The sequence below is a fragment of the Lissotriton helveticus genome, chromosome 9 (genome assembly GCF_964261635.1).
Source record: "Lissotriton helveticus chromosome 9, aLisHel1.1, whole genome shotgun sequence".
Taxonomy (NCBI): Eukaryota; Metazoa; Chordata; class Amphibia; order Caudata; family Salamandridae; genus Lissotriton; species Lissotriton helveticus.
In genome coordinates, this window is record NC_136070.1 from 588,048,196 (window position 1) to 588,074,598 (window position 26,403).

Consider the following 26,403-nt stretch of genomic DNA (forward strand, 5'->3'; position numbering starts at 1 on the left):
AGGGAGCTAACCACCTTCTGAGAACTCTCAGGAACCTCAAACCTTTCTTACCTCAAGTCGACTTCAAGCAGGTGGTCCAAGCGCTTGTTCTACCGAGGCTTGACTATGGCAGTACTACGCTATGCGGCCTCCCCAAATACACTTTGGCTCCGCTAAAGGCTTCATTGAATGCTGAGGCCAGACTGATTACGGTCACCACCGAAATGCTCACATCTCCCCGGTCCTAAAATCTCTAAACTGGCTGCCATACGAATCTAGAATTCAACTAAAGATTGCATGTTTATCGCACAAAGCCCTCCACTTCCAAAACCCCCAATTACCTGGTGCAAAAGTTAAAACTATCCGGAGGGGGGAGATCGTCAAGGAGTGCTAATTCCTTCCTCCTGAAACCCCAGATCTTCCTCAAAAAGAGAACTTGTCAACAAGCGTTATCAGGATCTGCTCCAAAAATTTGGAACTCTCTTCCACCGGAAATCCGGAGAATCTCCTCCAAGGTTGCTTTCAAACTGGAAGCAAAAAGATTCCTCATGAACAAATTCCTACCTTCATAAGAAGAGCGATTGTCAGCTCTTAGCGGATCGGACACACTTCAAGAATGGATGTCACTCTGGTATTTTTCTATTGTATTTGCTCCCCTTGCCGTTATGTTTTCAATGCCTAGCACATTATACGCCTAGCCAGGCCTATATTGGTCTTTTCTTGTGCACAATTTTTGCATTGCCTATGTATATTCCCTATTTGACTCTCGTACTGATGTTACCTCATTCCCTCAATTTGTAAAGCGCTCTGATATCCTTCGGGATCAAGTTTGCGCTATATAAAACTTTATACATAAATAAATAAATCCCTTCATGAGCTTGGGGAGACAACTTCATTTTGGGGAGATCCCATAGACCAGGTGCAGATCTCCTTATCTCCCCTAACAAGACACATCTCACCTTGGTAGACTGTTACTAGTTCCTGCTGAAGCATCGATAAGACTTGGCCTATGAGAACAGTATCACTAGACACCTGCTTGAGACATAGGCACAAACAAAGTTTCTCGGGTGAGGGTGTCTTTTTTTCGTTCTTCCCGGGCTTCTCTTTTTTGTCTTTGTATTTTTGGGGGAAGTGGGTGGGAAGGAGTTGCGGCAAAGGTTTACCTATATTGCAAAGTGGTTTCAGTTCATAAATAAGCTATGACTGAACTGTGAAAGAGGATGAGGAGGTAATGGTAATATGCCCCTCTGTTCTAAAATGTTAAATGTGCCTCCATTATATCCACAGCTTTAACTAGCTTTTCTACTTATTGTTACTGTTACATTTGCATCAGTAAATAAATAGTTTATGCCAAGCTTCATCCTAACTTTCTTGCTCGTTTCTTTTCAACTAATTGAAAGTTTTTTTATGAAGCATTGTCACGGTTATATAAAACATTCACATGTTAGATCAACACAGCCAAATGTGATCTTCATACAGGATTCCACTTCAGAAACATCTGAGCATATAGATATGTATTGAGCCCAGTTACTTTCCATTGTCTGAATTTGACCCACTTCATCTGCCAGTGCAAGTCAATTGCAAGTGACATGAGATGACTACCAAGCACTACCATGAGACACAACAGTTCAAAATTAGATCATTCATTTTCTGGGAGTTGTAGAAATATTTGTTTTGCATTAGTACTAATATATGACCAGTGATGGATATGTTCAGTGGCACTGGCATTGCTACTCAGTGGGATTCCAGGTTAGGACCTCCCTGGATTATAAGTAATTAAGTAAACATTTTAAAGTAAGTTTAAATTGAGATTATTAAAAAACTGTGTACTGCATTGATTCACAGAATGAGAGAGATACAACAAAAATGAAAAGACATACTATTAAGGATACATGCATGCTAACTGCTTATAGTTCTTGAGTCTCAATATGAAGCGGATAATAAATAGATCAAAGGACATTCATGAACTTTTGCTTAATGAACCTGACCCACCCCATTCTAAAGAATCAGCTGCGCAATATTGTTGTATTTAATAGGCTTTTCAATTAAACTGCAGAATATTTGCTGTACAAAACAGCAGCTTTGCCTGTGTGCGTATCTACGTTTTAACAGTTGCCATGACACAAGTCTGGGCAGTTAAAGTGCCAACAAGCCAGAAATTCCTCACATAAATGGTACTTCTCACTCATGACCCTATGGGGGTTATTTGGATAGCGGGCGGATCGCGGTGGTGATCTGCCCGCTAAAAACCTCCGCCCACTTAGGATTTCCTCCCCGCCACATTACCATGGCGGGGGGGACCCCGGCGGACAGAAAGACTGTCCGCCGGTTTTATGCCCAGTCGCAGAGTCGTTGTGCGGAAAAGCTGCTAACATGGTGGCGTGTCTGGGGGATACCGCCATCCATATTAGCATATATTGGGGTTGTTGCCGCCACGAAAGGCAGGTGGTTTTCACCATTGGGGGCCCGTAGCGGGCCCCCAGGGATTCTGGGGGATGGGGGGTGCACATGAGGGTACCTATGGTACGTTGTGCATGGAAGTGCACGACATGCCTTCTTGGCATTGCGGCGGGCAGTGCTGAGAGCACCACCCGCCGCAATGTCAAGAATGCAGGATGCGCCGGCCATGTGGCAGGCGCATCCTAATGCCACCAACAGTACCCCCGCACCAATGGCAGGCGGTCCCATTCTTCGAAAGGATGGCGGGCGGACAAAGTCCGCCCGCCATCCTAATGACCCCCTATGTGTTTTCCATTTTCCAACCTAATCTAATGTCAGTGAAGGCACTAACGAAAATTGCAGGTGAATAAATGTATGCCTTGTTATACTGACTAACGACTCATGAAGTCATTCTAAGCACGTAGTTAAATAATAGTCCAAGCTATTACATGAGATGTTTTTTGTTCAGAAGTCAACGAATCCCTGCTTAAGAGATTTTGGCCTACATTTATGAAGCCTTTTACCTGTCGCAAACTGGCTGATTCACAGAATTGGCCTGTTTGCGAATGGTAAAAAGTAGGGGTGGGTGGAATTTGAGTAATCGAGTTACGCAAATCTCCGCGAAACGGTAAAAAATCTCCGCGAACACGCAGAAATTCCACGAACACGCGGAATTGCTTGTTCGCAATGCTTTTTTCCTGTTCGCAATTGCTGTTTGCGTGCTCGGGGGGAAATATCTCCCGAACACGCATTTTGAGAATGCGAACAAGCAAAAAATTTAGCAAAGTCGCAGAACGCAGAATTTTGGGCAATTTTGCGTTCTCCGCAGAACACGAAATTACCCAAATTCCGCAGGCGGAACGGAATTTACCGCCCAGGCCTAGTAAAAAGCCTTTGGTAATCGCAAATTGCGAATGCCTTCCCATTCATTCCTATGGGCCTCTAGGTCCCTAGGAATGAATGGAAAGGCATTCCTTAATTGCGAATCACAAATTGTGAGTCGCCATTAAGGAATATGTGGGAATCGCTATTTATTTTACGAAACCTACATATATTGCATTTTCCGATTCTATAATAGCGAATCAGTAAAATTCACTATTATAGAATTGCAAAATGCAATGTTGCTACATCTGGCCCCATGACTTTAATGTTACTGCAAAACATCTTATTAAACACCATGCAAGTCATGCAGCACTCCTATGTGCTAGTCAGAAGCGGCCAAATATACCTAGGCGGGTGCTTCTCATGGGACAGTTAGCTCTACTGCGAATCCAAACCTTGTAGGTCCACTGAAGCTGTATTTTGCACTTTAAAATAAAATTTAACAAGATAGACTTCCATGAAGAGCTCAACCATCGTTCTGAACGTGGAACTTTTCATAAAACCCAGCCATTTTGAGAAGAAAACTCTGCACCATAGCCCAGTAGGCACTTTTTGGTTACCTTCAGAAACCGATCAAAGGATTTCTTGGGATTTTTGAGTGTGCCACCTAGTGCAAAGAGGCCGCCTTAAGTATGCTAAATCACACTAATGGTTTCCATGTTCAACTAGACAAAGACCAGAATATCTGAAGAAGTCTATTCCACCTCTTTTAGTTTCATAAACCTACTCCATGTTTCTTTAATCTTCGGCCTAACACAATTATTTTTAGTAGGTACACACGTTGTGAATCACAACCAATTTCTTAACTTTATTATAATCTTCAACTGCATAAATAAATCTTTGGTGGCCAGTTATGGTACTAATCCTGAATTACCAATTGTCCACTCTCCGGCCTCTGTTACAGTGTTGCACATCCAGTTCAGTTGAGGCACAAAGACAAGTGGGACAGAATGAAATAGCGGCGGGAGAGAGAGACGTAAATAGAAAGAGAAAGCGAGAAGGAAATGTAATGGGCACTAGATAGACCCCCATCCCCCAACCCCCCAAGGCCCTTTTTAGATGCCTAGACGTTAGAATGTTGTCGACTTTTACATCTGACGCTTTTCTGTCTCCCTCTGTCAATTTGAATTGTAAGATTCAGCTTGATTTCTAAGCTCATTTGATGCGTACCAATTATGACTGCTGCCTGGCTACGCTTGTAAACAAAACATTGCTTTTTGCTTTCTGTTCGTTGGACTTTTCTACCCGCTATCTATCATTCTTTCTTTCTTTCTTCTCGTAATATTTTTTACTTTTTCATTTGTTTATTGTGTCATTTAGCTAAATATTGTAAAAGGCAGTGGAGTAAAACATTACAGAAGATCCGTAGATAAAATCACAGAAGCAGGATATTGAGAAGGCAGAATTGAATGGCTCAGAAAGAAGTGATAGAGCGCGCGGGTCACCCGACCAATAATTTCGCCACTTCCGGCCCATATATTTCAAATCACCATATACATTGATCGGATGACCTCACAGTCTGCTATCAAATTTTGTGAGTTCCTTTCGTTATCCTTCAGCGTACCCGACTTACCATCCACCGACACGGGTACCTATGACCACAATGGATCAGGGAGCTAGCTGTAAAAGGAAAGGCAGCAAAATACAAACCCAACAAATAACATTCAAAACCCTTGTAAAATGACCACGGACAACTGGAAGTTTTAAAGTCTTTATCTAAAGTTCGTTCTCAGAAATCATTAGATTTACCAGAATAAGACAGTCAATAATCAAGATAATGAAAAGTACATAACTATAGAGAAATAATGTCAGGGTAATCATTGAAATTCTGATATGAGATGCAACGGGAATATGCTATGCATTTAGGGCAAAAGTTCTTTAGACAGTTTAAGTAAGGAGGTTCTAGACCAGATCAGAAAATGACAAACTGCAATGCAAAATATAATTTCTAAACAGGTAGGGTAACATAGGAATACGTTATGAAATAAATGCAAATGACTTTATGATTCAATGGTTGCGGAAAAGCATGGAAAATTAACATATGCAAAGGTGTCTCAATGGACAGCAGGTGCAGAAAGGACACCCAGGACAGGACAGGAAACCCTCAGATTAGGAATCAGGACAGGACCTCTAGGACAGGACCCTCAGGACAGGACCAGCACCCGCAGTTAGGAAGCAACGCCTGCGCTCCACCCTCTCTGCAGCTATCGATCAAGACCCCGATTGGGTCAGCGAACTCCCAGCAAAGTGCTCCGCCAGCACTTTAAGGTTCAGTAAAACCTTAGTCTATGGTCAATTTCGGACAGAGTGCTCCGCAGTACTCTGTATCTTCAGTCACCTATTGAATGCGTTGGGTCAGTGACAGGTCAGCTAAACCAGACAAGTCAGACAATTTCCCTAGGTGAACCCAGGGTAGTTATACTGTTTTGGGACGGTGTACCACCCCCCAATGTTGCAAAGTGTCAGAATCCCTCAATTTGGATTGGTCCTAAGGTAGGCTTTGGGTAACACACCAATCAGAATAGACCATTTGGAGGCCTAATTTACATCTCTGGGCACCGCCTAGCAAGATTGGGGTTCCCATGAGAAAGTCGCACAGAATACAGTGAAAGAATACATTTTCGTTACAATAGAGCATAATCATGATGCTGCTGCAGGGCGAAGGTGTTCTTTCCCAGGGTGGCTCTGGCATCAACCTTCTTTGGCCTCAGTTCAATGCCATAGCAGCTTCTACGATTCTGCGCAGAAATACCCTCCAAGATGGACTCCCCAGCCCAGCACCCCTCCGAGTCGAGGATACATGAAAAGTAAGCGAAAACAAATTCAAACATAGAAGTGATGGTATGAAAACACAGCATTGGTTTGGTACTTTCAACTTATCATTATAAAAATATACTATGCGGTTTTAAATGTTAGCAACATATACACTGTCACAAGAGCATCACCACGTTATTCACGAAAGCTGTGTATTACGCATGCGCACCCTTTCCCACCAAACTTATAACTACGTCAGGTCACGTGAGTGTGACTGACGCATGCGCAGAAGAAATTTTCCAAGCGGCGGCCATGTTTAGAGACATGGATTAGTTGTGTTAGAAAACACATAGACAAGCTTCATCTACTTCGTTCAAATATAAAAATAAACATTAGTAAGACGTACAAAATGTATTAATTGATTACACACGGGCGAGGTTCATGACTCGAGCAAGTCGCGATGCGAAGCTTGCTCTATCAATCCCCTCTTTGATGATATTTACTATCATCACAAAAATAATGGAACCAGATGCCAACTTCTCACACCTTATACAGCTCTATCTCTTCCAACAAGCGATTCAACTTTTCTTTCTCATTTTTGGTAGGGTGAGAATTTTTCACCCTTTTGTATATCTGATTATTCATTTCCTCTAGTTCAAGCTCATCCACACTTCGTTTCACTCCTCTGGCATTCACTTGATGCTTTCTGGTGTGCTTACGACATTTGCAACAGACAAATATGAAAAATAGGATAAGACCTATAATTCCAATTGGCATCAGAACCTTAAACAATAAGCTTTTACCTAAGCTAGCAAGCCAATGACCTACATTTGAGAGACCATCTACCAGTCTCTTCCAGGCACTGTCAACCTCGAGTGGTTTGAGTTCCCTTTCCAAATTAGTAATGTTTTTCACATATCTTTTGAGCTGCACACTTTTGTCCGGAATGTAAGTGCAACAATGTTGCGCCTTCAACATCCGGCAGACTCCGCCCTCTTTTGCTAATAAGGTGTCAAGAGCAAGTCTGTTCTGCAAAACCATTGATCTGATCGCAACCATTTCGGTATTGACCAGTAGAAATCCATGAGCTGTGTCAGTAGACAACACATCTACTATTGTGGACAATTTGCAAATTCTGTGAGTGTTCAGAACCACTCCCACTCCAGGTATCAGTGCACTGAAAATACTACCCATTATTTCACCTACGCTTTCTCTTTTACTACGCACTAAGCCATTAGTATTTTCACTGCTTCCAGCAACTTCATTCACATGGTATATTTTCGGGAAGACAATGCCAAAATAGCAGCTTCCATACCAGTGATCCGGCAATTTGAAATAAGCCTTGTCTCCACATATATAATAGATTCCAGGAAACACAGGCTCTGACCCATTTTTGAAACCCCATCCTCCAATTACCTTGTAATTATGTTCACATTCACTGGAACCAATGAAAATGTTATTATAGTAGCTAGTCTTCTCGCGGTGAAGACATAGCTTTCCTTTCTTTTCAAAATCCAGCAACAGAGCAGGTCCCGCCCCACCATTTGAGGTGCCTTCCATGTTCTCAGCCCATTTTGGCGTTTTCTGCCTTTCGTCATCTGCCTTTCTTTGTATTTTTATTCTCCTCTTCTCTGCCATGTTCAGGAACATCTTTTCCTGCTCACGCAAAGAACAGGTCAAGTTATCTCTGTGTGCGTCACCTATGTCGATATTACCTATAGTCAGAAAGTATTCGCCCATGTAGCGAGTAACGTCACTTTTGGTATGTACAGGATTCAGGTTCCCACGTATAGGAAGTTCAGAAAAGATCACGTCATTGTTAGAGTAATAGTACTGTAACGGTCCTCTTTTGTAAAATAAGCTTGCTAAAATGCTACAGGATATTCCGTATGTCAGGGGCAGGTGATGGTATGTCACGCCTTCAGCTACAGAGGTAGGTAGCTTCATGCAGACATAGCAATCTTCAATTTCCATAGTCTCTACATAGTGTATTAACAAGTTTGCGAAAACATTTAAATGTGTCTTATTCTTAACTCCATGATAATGTAGTCCTCCCTCATCTGATGCTTCTAGGTCTCGTTTTGTTTGTTTCAGTGCTCTCTCATGTCTTGCTACACTCTGTGTTGTCAGCTCCTCATTGTCAGTATTCACAATTTCAGTAGGGTCAACATTAGTGTTTTTGCTCACCGCAAAAGGAATGAACACTGTTAGTCCTATCCAAACTAATATCACTATAATTATACTACATACACATACCTTGCAGCATGTTTTGTAACAACTGCGACTAGGTCTACCATTCACGCTTGAATCAGACATTTTGGCTCAGAAGAAGTTTCTCAACCCCTCTTTGTGTCTTTACACGAGTATCTTACTTTGTGCAAATTCACGGTGGCTCGTCTTCTTCTTCGGCAGAGTACTCGGCGACTGGTTCTCCGTCGCTTTCGTCAGTTATATCAAGATCTTCAAATTCTTCCAAAACGAGCGTCCATTCAGGAGACTTGTACTTTTTGTTTTGTCTCTTTATTCGATCGCTCCTTCTTTTGGAAGTGTCTTCTTGTTGCTCAGCTATGCGAGCACTTCTCCTTTCTTCAGCACGTTTTTCTTCCACCGTTTTTATCCTCAGCCTCAATTTCTTTATGAAGCCAGGCTCAATGTGCTTTCTTTTCTTAAGTCTTTTAGTTGGCACTTGGATTTCGTTTTCTTCTCTTGCTCTTTTATTTTCTTTAGTTTGTGGCAATTCTGCTTCAGTTTCTTCCCTTCCTACCTGACTAGTTCCAGGGCTTGCATCTATTTCTTCTGCCTGGTTACTAATCTGGCCTTGTTCAGGAGAATTTTGGGTTTGCTTTTCAAATGTCTCTGTTTCTGTGTCCTGAACACGTTTTCCTAATCCTAGCTGATCCTGTTCGAGCACTTCGATCCCTTGATTTTCTTCCGCTCGAACTATTACTCTATGTCTAGTCTGTCCCTTTTCGACATCAGGAGTCAGTGGAGGAGTATTGATCACTTGTTCTGTCCCTGTCTGACCTTCTCCTTCCTCAGGTTTGACGTGAATCTCAATAGTCTGAGGTTCTTCGCCTGTGCCTTGCTTTTCCTCTCTATTCCACTCTCTACCTTTCCAAATTCGTTCTCTTGTTCTGATTGGGTCTTCGGTGAGGTCAATCAAGGGTATCCACTCATCTGGCCATATGCTTGGCAGCTCGTCATCAGCTACTTCTGGACCAACTTCTGGGAACCCTTCAGCAGGCTGGACTCTTGGTAGCTCGTCATCAACTACCTCTGGACCAACGTCTGCGGACCCTTCAGCTTGACTGGTACTGGGCTGTACGTCGTCAGCTACTTCTGGTCTGGCTCCTGCAGGCCCCTCTGCTGGGTGGCCTTCTTTTTCAGGCTCCTTGTCTGGTAATACCTTCTGGGTGTGGCTGGCGTGGATCCAATGGGGAACACCTGCACACTTCACTGCTGTGGTCGTTACTAGGATCACTTGGCGCTTCTCTCCCCACCTTGGTTCCAGGCAGCTCGACCGAGTATGCTTCTTTATCTTGACCCAGTCCCCAGGGACCAGTTTGTGGAGAGGAGTCGTTGGATTGGCGACGGCGTCTTCTCCGATCTGGCGAGAGATATAACGCACTTGGTCACCTAATCTCTTGCAGTATTCAAGCACCAAATCATCAGTAATACTCAACAGTTTGCTTCCTGGTACCCACGCTTGTCTCATCACTCTTCCCATCAGGATTTCATGGGGGCTCAGGCCTGTCTTTCGGTCTGGAATACTTCGGAGTCCCATCAGGACCAGAGGCAGGGCCTTCACCCAGGTCATGCCAGATGCATCACACAATTTCGCTAGTCTGGTTTTGATAGTCCCGTTTATTTGTTCCACTACTCCAGATGCCTCTGGACGATATGCACAGTGGAGTTTTTGCGAGATCCCAAATGCCTTACAGAGTTGGTCGATCACATCATTCTGAAAATGTCGGCCTTTATCTGATTCAATCGTGACTGGAACCCCGAATCTAGGTATCAGTTCTTTCAGTAAACACTTTGCTACTGTCAGTGCGTCGCTTTGGGGAGTAGGGTAAGCTTCCACCCACTTTGAGAATAGGCAGACAATGACAAGGACATAACGCTTCCCCTCACAACGTGGCATGGTGATGAAATCAACCTGTATTCTCACAAAGGGACCCCCTGACCTCCCAATTTTCCCCAGTTCCACCATTGTTCTCTTGCCTGGGTTCATCTTTTGACATGACAGGCACCTCTGGCAGAGGGACTCTGCTACTTTCCTGAACTTTTTACTGTACCAAGTCTGTTGGAATACCAGAATCAAGGCGTCCCTACCAATGTGTGATCCCTCATGTATCAATCTCGCCATTGTGCCAAGCAAGTGTCTGGGTAACACAGGCATACCATTTGGGCCCAAGATGACACCATCCTCACGTCTTGGTCTACACCCTTCTTCTTTCCACTTCTCTCTCTCTTGCCAGGGTGCCGCCTGCTGCCATTCTCTCACTTCATCCCATGTAGGCACTTCTTCAAACACTCGAAGTTGGCAGCTGTTTCCAGGCCCCCCCCGTTTTGGATTTATAATATATCGATCTCTGGCGCACAATTGGTCCACTCGATCAGCGAAATCATTTCCCAAAGATACAGAGTCAATGCCCTTCTTGTGAGCAACACACTTGACCACTGCCAGTTCCTTTGGTAACTGAATTGCCTCTAAAAGGTCTTGAACAACTTTTCCATTTCGAATAGGGGTACCTGATGAAGTCAGGAACTCCCTCTGTAGCCATAATTGGCCAAAGTCATGCACAACTCCAAAACAGTACTGACTGTCAGTATACACTGTTAGGCGTATGTTTTTCCCAATTTTGCAAGCTTTTATCATAGCGATCAATTCGGCTACTTGTGCAGACTTTATTTCAAATAAATAACCTGCTTCTACAATTTTTGTTAAGGAGACTACCGCATAGGCAGCACTCAGGCCTCCTTGTTCATGTCTTAGGCATGAACCATCCACAAACAATTCCATGTCATGTTTAGGCAAAGGTGTTTCTTTTATGTCTGGGCGTGGTTTTGTGCACAATTCTGTTAAATCAATGCAGTTATGCTCATCTTCTTCCCCATCTTCCATATCCATTGAGTCGGGAAGCAGAGTGGCGGGGTTCAGGATGTTGCACCTGACAATTGTTATATTTGCAGCACCCACGAGAATCCTCTCGTATTTAGTCAGCCGACTAGGGGTGAGATACTGAGTTTTCGTTCTGGTTAGTAAAATTACCACTCCATGTGGAACATACACAGTTACAGGATGTCCCATGACAATGGACTCACTCTGCTCTAAACTTGTGCAGGTAGCAGCTACTGCTTTCAGACATCCTGGTAATCCAGCAGCCACTGGATCCAGGGTGGCAGAGAAATATGCCACAGGCCTTCTGGTTGTGCCATGTTCTTGGGTTAGGACTGACAATGCACAATTATCGCGAGTGTCACAGAACAGGGCAAATTCCTTGGAATAGTCTGGCATTCCCAACGCAGGGGCTGTACACAGACAATCTCGCAATTTTGTGAAGGCTGTTAAGCTTTCATCATCCCATTCTACAATATCCGGTGTTCCTCTCTTGGTCATTTTTATCAAGGGCCTAGCTAGGACTGCAAATCCCACAATCCATTGCCTGCAGTATCCTATCACTCCCAGGAACATTCTGATTTCTTTCTGAGTACGGGGTAACTGCATCTTTTGAATTATTCTCACTCTTTCTGACGTTACTTTCCTGATGCCTTTCTCTATCTGGTGCCCCAGATATTTCACTGATTTTGCACAGAACTGTAATTTTTCAGGGGCTACTTTATGTCCCTTCTCACTCAGGTGATTCAGTAGGGCAATGGTGTCAACCACACAATCCCTATGACTTTTGGACGCCACCAAGAGGTCGTCGATGTATTGCACCAAGACAGATTTTCCAGGTAAGACCAAAGTTTCCAAACATTTTTTTCAAGATCTGATTAAAGATAGAGGGACTCTCTGTGTACCCCTGAGGGACCCTGTTCCAGACATACACGTGACTGTTGAAGGCGAATGAGAAAAGAAATTTGCTGTCTGGATGCAAGGGAATGGAAAAGAATGCATGACATAAGTCTATCACAGTGAACCACTCAGCATCCCAGGGAATCTGATACAGAATCACTGCTGGGTTCGGCACAATAGGACAGCAAGGAACCACTATTTTGTTTACCTTTCTTAGGTCCTGCACTACTCTGTACTTGCCACTAGGCTTTTTGATGCCCATAATCGGTGAGTTGCATGGGCTACTCATTATTTCCTGTATGATGTTTCCTTCTAGCAATTTCTGTATTTCCAGGCCAACACCTGCTCTCACTTCTGCATTCATTCTGTAGGGTTTAGTATTGGGGTATAGTGCATTGTCCTTTATTGCTATCTGTATGGGGTCTACGTTTTTCATTAATCCTACATCTTTCCCGGTAAAGTCCCATACCTCCGGCTTTACTGTTTCTTGGAGTTTTTTGGGCAAATCCTGCAAAGTCATTTGTTTAATTTCTGAGTCAGGTCTGATTAACATTAATTTATAAATGCCATCTTCATCTGGGGTCTGGATTTCAACACCCTTTGGTGTGCAAAAGATGGTACAGTTCATTTTGCACAGCAAATCACGTCCCAGTAAGTTCACTGGACTGGTGTCACAAACGACAAATCTATGCATTTCTTTAAAGTTTCCAATTGAGATCTCCATGGGCTCGGTAACAGGAGTACTAATCAGTTGATTAGATACACCCACTACTTGGATGGCTTCTCCCGAGAGGGGTAGGTTTGGAACGTCTACTGTTCTCACAGTAGAACGGGCAGCGCCAGTGTCCAACAGAAAAGTGACATCATTTCCGTCAACCTTTCCTTCAATGTATGGTCCGGACTGGTCTACCGGCAAGGAGGCGCCAAGTACGCACTCCTCGTCCTCCCCTCTCAGGCCCCGTCAGTACTGGTCATCACAAAAGAAGGTATCATTTAGTAAATACTGCGAAGTTGCTGTATTTCTGTTCTCATTGCTTTCCCAGACTTCTACATCATCACCCTCCGTGGATTTTCCCTTAAATACTTGCTTTGGTGCTCGGGGCAACTGAATCGTTTTTACCTGTGGTTGGGTCTTTCTTGGTCTTTCTTTCTGCGTCTGTGGAGTTAAATCAGGTGTTTTGGGGTTATCATCCGGCAAATAGGGACACTCGTCTCGCCAGTGTCCAATTTCTCCGCACTGGTGGCAGGGAAATTTCTTCTTAGCCTCTTCCCTGCTCATTTTGGGCCGGGGCTTACCTCCTCCCCCACCCCCAGGACCTTGGTTCTGAGTAGTTTTGGCCATTTTACTCAATTGTTTTTCCTGCTGTTCTGCGAGCTTCACTTGAGCCCACATAACCTTCTCCTTGAGAGCCTTTTTCTTTTCTGCCATCTCGTCCTCACAGTACTTTGCGTACCGTAGGACCTCATCCATCTTTTTAGTGTGCCAACAGATTTTGTTATCTTTTATCCACTGACAAATTTCGGGTCTTAAACCATTAACAAACCTGTAAATAAAATGTGTCATATCCTTCATCTCGATGTTATCTATTCCACTGTATGTTTTGAACACCTGCAACAGCCTTTCATAAAAGGAGTGCACTGTCTCGTCTCTTTCCTGCGTGGTTCTATCTATCTTGGTCCAATCAGTTTCCTTTGCTGACACTTTTAGTTTCAGATGCTGAATTACCTGCTCATATTTTCTCATCACTTCCTTCGATGGTTCCCCTGTTTTGTCATCTCTTGGGTATTCCTCACTAGGCCAAGCTATGGCTATTTTACACTCGGTCCATAGATCTACCGGGACCACAATGTCGAAAAACCCATCCAGGTCTTTCCACAGGCATTTTTGCACCTTTACGAACCTTTCCACCTGTCTATACCAGTCAACTGGCTTTTCGCGCAATTTCGGGAAATCGTTAGTAAAGGACACAATATCCTGTCTGGACCATGGAACGTGCACATATTTTCCACCTGGTACTTCGCGCATAGGGCATAACTGTTCTGGTTTCTCAGTTTCCCTTAGAACAAATTCGGAAGTTGCCTGTCTAGACCTGGCCTCATCCTTTTTCTTGACCCACCTGGCTTTCCATCTTTCCACATCTCCCCATTTTTGCAATACTGACAATAGTTCCTTGACCTGTGCTTTCTTCCCTGAAACATTCAAGTTTTCCAAATCTTTGTCTGAGAAATCTGCCCTATATGGTTTTTGCAGTGGTTTCGATCTTGAAATATCTATTCCATGCTAGCAGCAGTGTCTGTCAGTTTTTCATGAAGTACTCGGGTATTTCGGGTGAGACTTTTGCAGATAAACAGCATTTCGTCTTCGGAGTAGGTATTTAATCTGTCTAATCCTACGTTTCCTGCCATCAATTCCTCTATTTCTATTCTCAGCTTGTAGAGATCTAAAGGTTTCGTTGGGGACGTTTGCTTTTCCAATTCCTGACTCCATCTTTCGATTTCTTCAGGAGTCACCAATGTGACACTCCTAGTACCCGAGGTCGATTCCATCTGAATTTCCCTCGTACTAAACGTGTGCGGCTTCGGTATCTTTTTTCCGGTCTTTCTAACGGGCAGATCTAGCAGCGAGACCTCCGACTCGCACTCACTGGTCTGATCATCTATAATTAATGGTTCTGGTCGGGTCGGTGCAATGACAGGAGTAATTACGGGAGGTTTCGGACTTCCTTGACGGTCCCCATACAACGGAACCACCGGTCCGATTGTTACTGGGATTGTCAAGGCTTCAGGACTTGCATTTAGTTGTGCCATTTTCCGTATTATTTCAGCTCTCTGATTTCCCAGCGCTTCTCGCTCTTTCTCTTCTAATGACCTGTCCAAGGAGTTTCCATGTAACACCTGCGGGGTCAGAATGGGAGCATAACTCGGGGCAGTGGGATGAGTCTCACTCGGCCCTCCGCCATAGTTAGGCTTCGGAAACAAACTTCCTGTGCCTAGAATTCTCGGATCTTCCTCGTTTTGGGGCTGTAATAACGGCATTTCTGAACCTAAGGACCTCATCTCACCTCCGTAGGGAGGGCGAGAGCAGAAATCTCCTTCCTGTGAATATCCCGTCTCCCCGCCCACGGGTCTCCTGGGGTAAATACTTCTGGTTTCCACAGGCCCTATATCCTCAGTATAAGGAGGAATTAGATAATTCCCTCCTACACTTACGGACCTGACCTCCTCCCTTTGTAGAGGTCTCCGGGGAATATCTCCTGCACTTGCAGGTCGGTGTCCTTCATTATAAGGAGGCGGACTTCTCATGCATAGGTCATCTAACAATTCGTCATCTGATTCTCCGAGGGGCCCCCAGTGTTTGGATTTCTCTGTCCTCTTTCCCCCCCCAGGAGGACCTTCTGCTGACATCATGGGAAACAGTCCCTCAACAATCATGCTCTGTCTCCACTGTTTCATCTTTTTATCTCTGGTTTCTTGTTTCAGTTTTGGGTAAAACTTGGTCAGCCCTTTGTCCATTCGGGGCTTTTCTCTTTGGAAAGCCTCAATCTCCCATTCCTCTAATGCTTCATACTGCGTTAATCTTGGTCTGGGATGCAATTCATTCATTCGGGTTCTTAAATTGAATAGGATCCTACCATTAAAGGTACCTTCTAACGGAAAAGCCATTATTCCGTCATCTTTTGTGTACTTTACCCAATTTTCTAACCACACACATGTATTGTACCCTCTGTCAAACATCATGAAAGAGGCGGGAGTATTTGGTGGTGGAATAACAATGCCCTCTCTAGTTTGAATCGGCTTGTCCTTTTTGAAGTAATTCTTTACCTTATTTACAAGGGACATTTTTCTCTTAGTTCCGTACATAATATCGTATCTATTAGCCTTCCACTGATCCCTTTCAAAACCTAGGTTTCTTGGATCGGGTCTAGTCTCTGGAGTATACGAGTGCCACATACGATTCCTACGCTTAACTTTGTTTACAAAATTACCTCCAATCAGAATGCGTCTTGCAATTCCATGCGACCAATGTGGTGCACGAGTTCAAATATTTTCAGCCAATGGGTGCGCGGCCTTTTCGCGAGACAGTTCTCACGCTTCGGCGCTCACCCCTCCTTCACAATTCCAGCCCCGCTACCCGCCCGCTGTTTCTACCAATCCCAGCGCGGCACGGAGTGACGTCAGAGACGCTTCGCGACTGACTCCCTCCCTTCACAAGGTAACAGAAACTTTCTTTCTTTCTAAAGTGCTAGTGCTTGGTTATTTTACAAGGAATACACATTCGCCACAGTGCTCAAGTGTCTAGACAGGAAAGAGTTGTTTTACTGCAAGTAAACTACTTCCATTTACTTTTCACACGCTGCGGGTAGATCTCTTCCGCCTACCCTTCACTCTAGCATCAGTGAACCTGTTACTTCCCTAGACCCATCCACTCTCTCCGGGATATATCCGAGTCTAAGGTTTCCCAGCGGACCCCTTTTGCTTTCACCCAAGCTCCGATGAACCTGCTACTCTTCCGATGTGACCCTTACTAGGTTACGCCACTATTGGAATTTGGCCAATGAACCTCGTTACTAACATTTATTCACACATGTATTCAGAAAAAGCCCTAGTTAGTGCTTCTGGTTCTACCTAACCTGCACCTAACTTTCCTTGAGCCTGCGACCTCAAGGCAATGGATTCTATTCACCACTTGCCATTCAATTCCCCGGGGAGTTCCGACAACACTTAACGAACCGCTTTACATACGCATGGATTAATACATATAACAATATAAGAACAAGAATAACAATTTTCAAACAATTCATAAATTTCAAAAGCAACGCATCTCAAGAGAGTGATCAAGTCCCCCGAAATGGCCGCTCTTATAGCAGCAGTAGTGTTAGCAGCTACCGACTTGGCTAGCCTAACTAGTCCTACCTAACCTTTAACTATTCCCTAACCATAGCTCTGCTACCAGAAAAACTGATAGAGCGCGCGGGTCACCCGACCAATAATTTCGCCACTTCCGGCTTCGGGCCCATATATTTCAAATCACCATATACATTGATCGGATGACCTCACGGTCTGCTATCAAATTTTGTGAGTTCCTTTCGTTATCCTTCAGCGTACCCGACTTACCATCCACCGACACGGGTACCTATGACCACAATGGATCAGGGAGCTAGCTGTAAAAGGAAAGGCAGCAAAATACAAACCCAACAAATAACATTCAAAACCCTTGTAAAATGACCACGGACAACTGGAAGTTTTAAAGTCTTTATCTAAAGTTCGTTCTCAGAAATCATTAGATTTACCAGAATAAGACAGTCAATAATCAAGATAATGAAAAGTACATAACTATAGAGAAATAATGTCAGGGTAATCATTGAAATTCTGATATGAGATGCAACAGGAATATGCTATGCATTTAGGGCAAAAGTTCTTTAGACAGTTTAAGTAAGGAGGTTCTAGACCAGATCAGAAAATGACAAACTGCAATGCAAAATATAATTTCTAAACAGGTAGGGTAACATAGGAATACGTTATGAAATAAATGCAAATGACTTTATGATTCAACGGTTGCGGAAAAGCATGGAAAATTAACATATGCAAAGGTGTGTCTTTATTGAAGCAAAAAGACAGAAAAATAGAAAGGTGCAAGATTTAAAGATTCAGAGCAATATTTACCTAGACTGGTGTGGAAACCAAACCCTGGCCACGTGTCAGTTAAGGACAGGAAACCCTCAAGGAAGGATACCCCTCAATGGACAGCAGGTGCAGAAAGGACACCCAGGACAGGACAGGAAACCCTCAGATTAGGAATCAGGACAGGACCTCTAGGACAGGACCCTCAGGACAGGACCAGCACCCGCAGTTCGGAAGCAACGCCTGCGCTCCACCCTCTCTGCAGCAATCGATCAAGACCCCGATTGGGTCAGCGAACTCCCAGCAAAGTGCTCCACCAGCACTTTAAGGTTCAGTAAAACCTTAGTCTATGGTCAATTTCGGACAGAGTGCTCCGCAGTACTCTGTATCTTCAGTCACCTATTGAATGCGTTGGGTCAGTGACAGGTCAGCTAAACCAGACAAGTCAGACAATTTCCCTAGGTGAACCCAGGGTAGTTATACTGTTTTGGGACGGTGTACCACCCCCCAATGTTGCAAAGTGTCAGAATCCCTCAATTTGGATTGGTCCTAAGGTAGGCTTTGGGTAACACACCAATCAGAATAGACCATTTGGAGGCCTAATTTACATCTCTGGGCACCGCCTAGCAAGATTGGGGTTCCCATGAGAAAGTCGCACAGAATACAGTGAAAGAATACATTTTCGTTACAATAGAGCATAATCATGATGCTGCTACTGGGCGAAGGTGTTCTTTCCCAGGGTGGCTCTGGCATCAACCTTCTTTGGCCTCAGTTCAGTGCCATAGCAGCTTCTACGATTCTGCGCAGAAATACCCTCCAAGATGGACTCCCCAGCCCAGCACCCCTCCGAGTCGAGGATACATGAAAAGTAAGCGAAAACAAATTAAAACATAGAAGTGACGGTATGAAAACACAGCATTGGTTTGGTACTTTCAACTTATCATTATAAAAATATACTATGCGGTTTTAAATGTTAGCAACATATACACTGTCACAAGAGCATCACCACGTTATTCACGAAAGCTGTGTATTACGCATGCGCACCCTTTCCCACCAAACTTATAACTACGTCAGGTCACGTGAGTGTGACTGACGCATGCGCAGAAGAAATTTTCCAAGCGGCGGCCATGTTTAGAGACATGGATTAGTTGTGTTAGAAAACACATAGACAAGCTTCATCTACTTCGTTCAAATATAAAAATAAACATTAGTAAGACGTACAAAATTTATTAATTGATTACACACGGGCGAGGTTCATGACTCGAGCAAGTCGCGATGCGAAGCTTGCTCTATCAGAAGCATGTCTACATTTTCAGCAGACTTTATTTTATTGTTGTTAGTTTAAATCTGTGTCTAAAATAATTCTGATAATTGTGTTTTATAATGTTTTACTGTTCACAAGCCATCTGTACATCTTGATGCAATATTATTATTATAAGTAGTTGAATCTCGCTTTCCTTTAAAGAAGTAACAGAGTTTTTATTTTTTAACAATTGTACAGCAAAAGAGCCAACCCGTATACAGGTCTCTGTAAGTATCATAATTATTATTACATGTGGAAAAACATTAATTGTTGTACTAATTCCCCTAATGTTGATGATTGCTTTGGATCCCTGGCAGTTCAGGGCCTCTGGGGTGCTGTCCATATGATGTAACATTTTGAACATCTTACTTTGGCACCTATCTCTTTAGCTATCTACTAATTTGTCCTTGTCTGATATAGACTTCCCCCAAGCCCTTCTTTCTGTCCTTCACTCTCCGGTATTTCCCCCTTCACTGACCCATTTCTGTTTACTGTTGGGAAACCCTTCACATCCCTGACTTCTGCCTGTTTCTGTAATATATGTTGATTCCTTCTGACCCTTGCCAAGTTCGTCCCTCATACCCGTTCACTCATGATGACAATCATCCTTTCCTTCCCTTCACTTCGATGACTTTAATGTTTAAGATAAAACCACTTTATTTCCAGCCATTTACCACTTCATTTAGCCATTTGCCAGGTGTTTGGTCCACTCTGTCACATATTTCTGGTGGTCTTCTGAAGCCCAAGCTTGACACATCTTTTTCCCCACTTGTCCCCTATCCCCTTTCTCCATTTCACTTCTCCTCTCCTTCCTCTTGGTGGTCTGCTTGCTTCCTGTGCCATGTTTTTCTTGTCTGGCATTCTCCTCGTTCATCTCAGTCCTTGAGGTAAGATGATGCAAAGCATGACAAACTATCTGTGATGTGCAAAATGCTGCATTAATGAAACAGAGCTACACTAGACTAATCCGCCCACCACTTAACTACATATGCGGACCATATCTTTCTCCTTCCCCTCTTATTTTCTTCTCTGCTCTGTTTCTCCTCTCTTTGCCCCCTCTGCCCCTTGATGGCTCTGCGACATTTATGATATGCAACCTCAACCTCATGAGCGAGCGCACCCACTGTTCAGACTTCGTTATTTTCCTTATGTTTTTTATACAGTTCAGTTATTGTTTAGAACTGTTTTCCCCTTTTGAGATCCTTCATTGTTATACTGACTTTATGCTAGGTGCCTTTGAACTCCGGAGAGAAATATTCCTTGCCACCTTCATAGTTGACACCATTGATTTATCTTTCTGTTATTCATGCATAGGTAGCCGACATATAAGGATTACATTATTCCATGATGCAATACTGTTTTTTTCAGTTCTCTTGAACATATGTTTTTTACGCAGATTGTACTATGCTGTATCAATCACACTGTACTGGTTATATTCTTTAAAAAATGTGAATACAAATTATTTAAAAGAAAACAACTCAGAGCAATACTAACAAAACACACCCTGGAAACCCGTTAAAGCTTTAAAACCTTGCATCACTAATATTGGAGGTAACTGTCACCATTAAGCCTCCTTTACCTAACCATCTATCTTAAAACTCCTTAAATCTCTTCCCCTCACTGTCCTCCATATTTGTCATCTGAACGTCCTAAGATCACCTTCCTTTAATTTTTAAAAAGGACACATCAATTGGGGACTTATGGCATCTTTAGAAAATATGTGCTCGCCTGGCAGAGGTCTCTATGCCTTCAGATTAGCCATAGCGGCCCCTCTGAATGCATTGAATATTTTCTGAGCGACAACCATGTTTTATGTGACTGCTCAGCAAACATAATTGTTTGGTTTTTCCCAAATGCTACTGTTCTTCAAAGCACCGTCTACAGTAGATTTCCTATTGAATGCGTTCTCATACAAATCCAACTTTCTGTTTTGGAGAAATGATTCTGTGGTAATATTTAACAATATTTTGAAGAGATGTGACCTAGGGCCACATGTACGAAGCAATTTTCTTGTCGCAAATGGTCCGTTTTGCTGAATTGGGCCATCGTTTGCCACAGGAAAAATCCTTTTTGGGATGTACAAAGCCCTAATTGTGATATGATGACCTGTTACTGAATCGTAATTTGGGTTTTACGAATCAGGCTGTGGAAGGGGCATGTTAAGTGTGTCCCTCCGTAATAACGAATTGCAATGGTAGGTATGAATGTTTTGCGACCAGAAAGCGGTTGCAAAGCATTTGCTTTTTACCACCAAATTCAATTTGGTGGAAACCCATTTGCAAACTGGAAGGGGTGCCCAGCGGACCCCTTCCCCTGGATGAATGCATGTAAAAACATTTTTTAAGAGCAGACAGCGGTCCCACGAACCGCTGCCTACTCCTAAAAAATGAAGCTGAAACTTTTTTTTTTTTTAACACTTCCCGTTTTCCTTTAAGGAAAACTGGCTGCATTTAAAAAAAAAAAAGAAGTTGCTTAATTTAAAAGCGCACACAGACATGCGGGTCTGCTGTCCTCAGCAGGTCACCATCCCTGTGTTTTTAGCGATTCCCAGTGGTTCGCTAATTACGACCTACCTCATGAATATTAACAAGGTAGGTCTATTTGCGACCCAGGGAATCGCAGTTAGTAACTTGCAATTTCAAACATTTGTGCATGTGGCCTTAAGTGGCTAGAGATGCTGGTTGGATAACCGATGGATTCAGGCTTGAATCCTAGCCTTCATACTTGACTCCATATAGTTTGATTCTGGGAAAACCATTTAATTTCCCTGGGCCTAAAAAAGTAAAATATATTACTGTAATCCCCATTTGATATATTCGATCTTGTAATTTGTCTCTCAACACTCCACATAATGGACAGCACTCCGTTGCTACACCCCATAATGTACAGCACTCTGTTGCTCTTTAGCTAGACAAATACCAATACATACTGCAGCAAATCCAATTTTTGTTACCAAAACTCATAAACAACAGTACATTTCCCGGAATATCCTGAACCTAAAACAGTCATATGTTTGTATCTGTATAAACGCAGATAAAGTAATCCATTTCTATAGGCAACTATAATACATTTAATGTTATAACCTTTTTTTTTAAAGGATTTTATGATTAAGATAATTTTCTCTAAGAAGGTCGAAATTACAGTTGTGATTCTTGATTTTCCATCTCATTTCCCAGTATTATCCTGTGCATGAGCTCCTAACAATATGTTCTTTTCAGTTGTCGTTTATTTGAATGCCATTAAACAAAGTATTTTTGAATCTAAAAAATGTTTTTCATACGGCACAATTTCATTAATCTCGTATTACTTTATTGCTTTAGTATAAAGGTATTTCAAGTCCATGATACATCATTCAATACTCTTGAACTTCCCTAGAAAGAAAAGTAAAAAAATCACATCTTACAGGTTCTAGCCAAAGACATAGCCCATTGATTTTAATTCTGAATTTAGCAAAAGCTACATTTGCAAGACAAAATTGCAGTAAGACTTTGGGCCTCATTTAGATTATGGCAGATGGGCTACTCCATCACAACGGTGATGGATATCCTGCTGCTGAAATGTAAATCCCATAGGCTAATATGGGATTCATATTTCGGTGGATGGGATATCCATCACTGTTGTGACGGAGTGATCCCTCCCCCGAAATCTAGATCAGACCCGTGCTATTTTTAGAAATACCTGCACACGTCCATTGATGGTAGTGTTTTGAAAGTGTTACTTTTTATCTATTATATATCATGACATGCAATTTACAAATAAGGACTGATTCTTATACACTTCTAAGTTGTAAGTCAAGAATAAATCAGGATTGGTACATCTGCGGTATAGTTTGGAAACTGTTTAGTAAAAATCTGTTCGTTTTGTTACTATGCTGTTCTAGTCATCAGTTATTACCATTTCACTTCAGCTATCCTCTCATGTCTCTTTTTCTTCAAAATAATTTGTATTGTTGTATAGTAACAACTTTATAACAAATACAACATTGACTGCATCACGTTTAGGTTATCTGGAGGTGTATGTTGAGAAAGTACCCAGTCAATCACATTTCCCCCACAATCTCTTTCACAGACAGCTGAGAAATGCAACACATACAGAATACAGTGCAGGACCCCGCCAACCACCTCTAGATTAAGGAATGTGAAAATGGTCGTTGAATTTCCCCCATATCCCAATGCACTTGTTTGGGCAACCCCTGTATGTATACATTGCCTTTTCTGCTATTGAGCAGTGGCTCATACCCCTCAATGACTCCTACGGGTGGGCAGCATGTTCTGGATCTCCAATATTTGGTTAGGTTGCGCCTGGCCAAAACACACCTGATACCCACTAAAATGTTTTACCATTCCTCCCTGAAAACACAGCGAGAATCTCCATCTTGGGGTTGCGCGCCAGGTGAAGGAGTATTACGTCTTCCAGCAAGGAGAATGGGCAGAAAAGACTTGTCACGTAAAACTCGGTGGGCATTGCCACAAGCACTATCATCAAAACATTTCACAAGGAGACTTCACAGAAACAAAAATAAAGCCCATCTGGTTAATAGTTGGCACCATTGGCCGACGGACATGGGACCAACCCCTCATCCCGTCACCCAAGTTCGGAACCTCGGATTCCTCATAGACGAAAATCTTACTATGAGGCAACAGGCAGCCAAGGTGGCGTCCATCTGTTTTGCCACCTTGAGATGGCTTCAGAAAATTTTGTGGATGCTGCCTCTTTCCACACAGAGAACCGTAGTGCAGGCATTGGTTGTTTCTCGCCTGGACTACGGCAACGTTCTCTATCTTGGAGCAGATTCCGCAACGATATATAGGCTCCAAGTGGTCCAAAACGCGGCTGCTCGGCTCCTTTGTAATGTTCCGCAAAGAACATCTGCTTCCTTTGCTCTTCGAGACTTTCATTGGCTCAGGATCTCGAATCGAATTAAATTTAAAGCCCTTTGCCATGTTTTCAGGATTAAACTAGGCTCAGCGCCGAAATACTTTCAGGGCTTAATACAGTCATATAATCCAACCCGTAATTTGAGATCCTCTGGAAGTGGTGACTTTGTTGTCCCCAGGTTCAGGCTAGTGAAAATGGGTGGTCGTTCCTTTTCTCATTTGGGCCCAAAAATTTGGAAAGTCCTTCCCATGGCCCTAAAGACGGAGACCTCTCTTCTTCGTTTCCGTAAGTCACTCAAAACTTGGCTCTTTCAGCAGTGAGTAGACGGTTTTTGTCCAAGAAGTCCAGCCTGCTAGTCCTTTTTCTTCTTGAGTCTGTCCCTTGGCGCCGGGAAACCCACTGCGGGTAGCTGTGCGCCTTACAAGTTTAATAAAATAAAATAAAATAGTAACGCGAGACCCCTCCCTACAAATATTCATACACAAAAATCTGTTCAACAAGAAACTAGATTATTTGGATGCTTGTTTCGGAATGTGGCGGGCTTACGAGGTAAAATACAGACCACAGAATGGCTAGATTTGTAGACAGATATCAAATTATTTGTCTACAAGAGACATGGCTCACAGAGAACGTCCATCTAAATGGGTATAGGACATACTTTACATCAGCCATTCCATCCAATTATGGTGGAGCGAAAGGGGATCTGCGTACCTACGTAGCTAATACTTTACAATTTACTAATATTATTTCCGCCACTGACTACCTATCCTATCAATTATTGGTTTGTAATTCAAAAGGACAAGCTGTTTTAATTATATTTAACTTTCATAAGAATGCCACCATGATAGGGATAACAGGTCGTACAAGAAATAAACAATGACCTAGAGCGTATTGCGGTCTGTAATAAAAAATATATGACGATCTTAAGGGGGGGGGGATTTTAACAAGCATTTGTGTAACGTCCATTTGGTCAACACATGTGAAGTGACAAACAATGAGGATGTAGAGCAGCCCCATTGTATAAACAGTCCATATGGCAACAACTTAAACAAAGTAATATGTCAATATGATCTGTCCTTCGCTAATGAAATTTCAACACCTTATGTGAACCGTAAGAAGACCTTTAATAGAACAACTAATAACAGTATCATTGATCATGTTTTACTGGCGAACAACTGCATGGGCTTTATTTTTAACTGTCAGACTCATTCAATATCCTTAAGTGATCACTTCCCTCTGAGTTTGCAATTATAAATGGTGCAGTTTTTTTAATCAAGTGAAGGCTTAAGTGATTCCACAGGTAGAGGGGATTGAACTTGCCCGACACAATGGATACAGTTTGCGTTGGACTCAGATAAACCCAAAAGATCTTCTTAATCAGTTAATATCTAATAGGAAAGAACAAATTAATTTATGTTTAAGTGAGAATACTCCCCCAAAAGAAATTATCACGGCTTCCTTGGCCATTACACAGGGTGTTAAAGAGAGCATGTTGGTCAAGAGAGTAAAGACAAAAACGGGGGAATAGGGCTGGTTCGATACCGTATGTAGTAAATCCCACAAGCACTTGCCAAATAAAGGGGCCCCCTGATACAGGTGAGAAGTACACCTAGACAGGGAAAATACATTAATGTAAATACTCTAGGGCTACTTCAGACAGTTAAATCATTGTGAGGTAAAAGACAATAGTGACACTAGGAATTAGAAAAGTATAAAAAAGTTTATTTGTTGAATATCTTTATAATTTTAGTAAATATAAAACACACATTAAGAGAAAAAGAGGTCATACAGGGACTAGCAATTGCACAACATTCTGACCGGATTCATTCACAACCACAAGCATACTACATACACATAATCATAATGATGTATATGATCTTTTTAACAATCATGATTTGATTTGTAACGGATGTAGCGAAGAACAACAAATTGATGAATAATTGACTCTTTTGCGTGGTTTCCAAAGTGACTCTTCGCGCATTTCGACAGAACACTGCCTTCATCAGGAGTTCCACCACCGAATGTTGTGCTCAAGATGTTATAGACAAAGTCCATAGGTTGAGGATGAACGATAAGCGCTCTCCAACAATGCATTCATATATGCAAGACGTATATGCTCAGGAAAATAGGCTGTTCTAACATTAAAAAGAGTTGAGGCAGATCTTGAATCATCAAGAAAAAGGCTGTCACCCGAGATGCATGTGCAGGGTCTTGTTTTGTTGTAAGCCCTTGTAAAGAAGATGATTATTTTGCTTGCCGGTTCCTGATGGTAAACGGAAAGCTGACCCTGCTCGAAAAATATTTCCGGCAAGACGGACGACCTGCTGGTCCTTCAGGTAATTAAAACTGATTTGGTTTTGATGTTCGTGAAAAGACAGGCAGCTCTTATCTCAGGGTAGCAGCCAGCCGATATCAGCGGTGCTGAAAACGCCGATAACCGTAGCCCACAAGCGCCTTAAGGATGCCCGCATAAAACACCAAGGAGCAAGAGTGAGGTTGATCAATGTAGAGCTGATTATAAATC

The 26,403-nt window shown here is 42.7% G+C and overlaps 1 protein-coding gene across 8 annotated transcripts in view; it reads left to right on the plus strand.

Moving 5' to 3' along the window:
- Window positions 1–26,403, plus strand: part of MAJIN (membrane anchored junction protein) — an 801,090-nt gene that overhangs the window by 299,905 nt on the left and 474,782 nt on the right. For 7 of the 8 annotated variants that reach the window (XM_078660571.1, XM_078660573.1, XM_078660568.1 and 4 more), the window contains one exon: window positions 19,200–19,228. The exons of the other annotated variant lie outside the window; for it this stretch is intronic. In XM_078660571.1, the coding sequence (XP_078516697.1) occupies window positions 19,200–19,228 (29 nt within the window). The remainder of the gene's footprint in view (window positions 1–19,199; window positions 19,229–26,403) is intronic. 8 annotated transcript variants of the gene reach the window in all.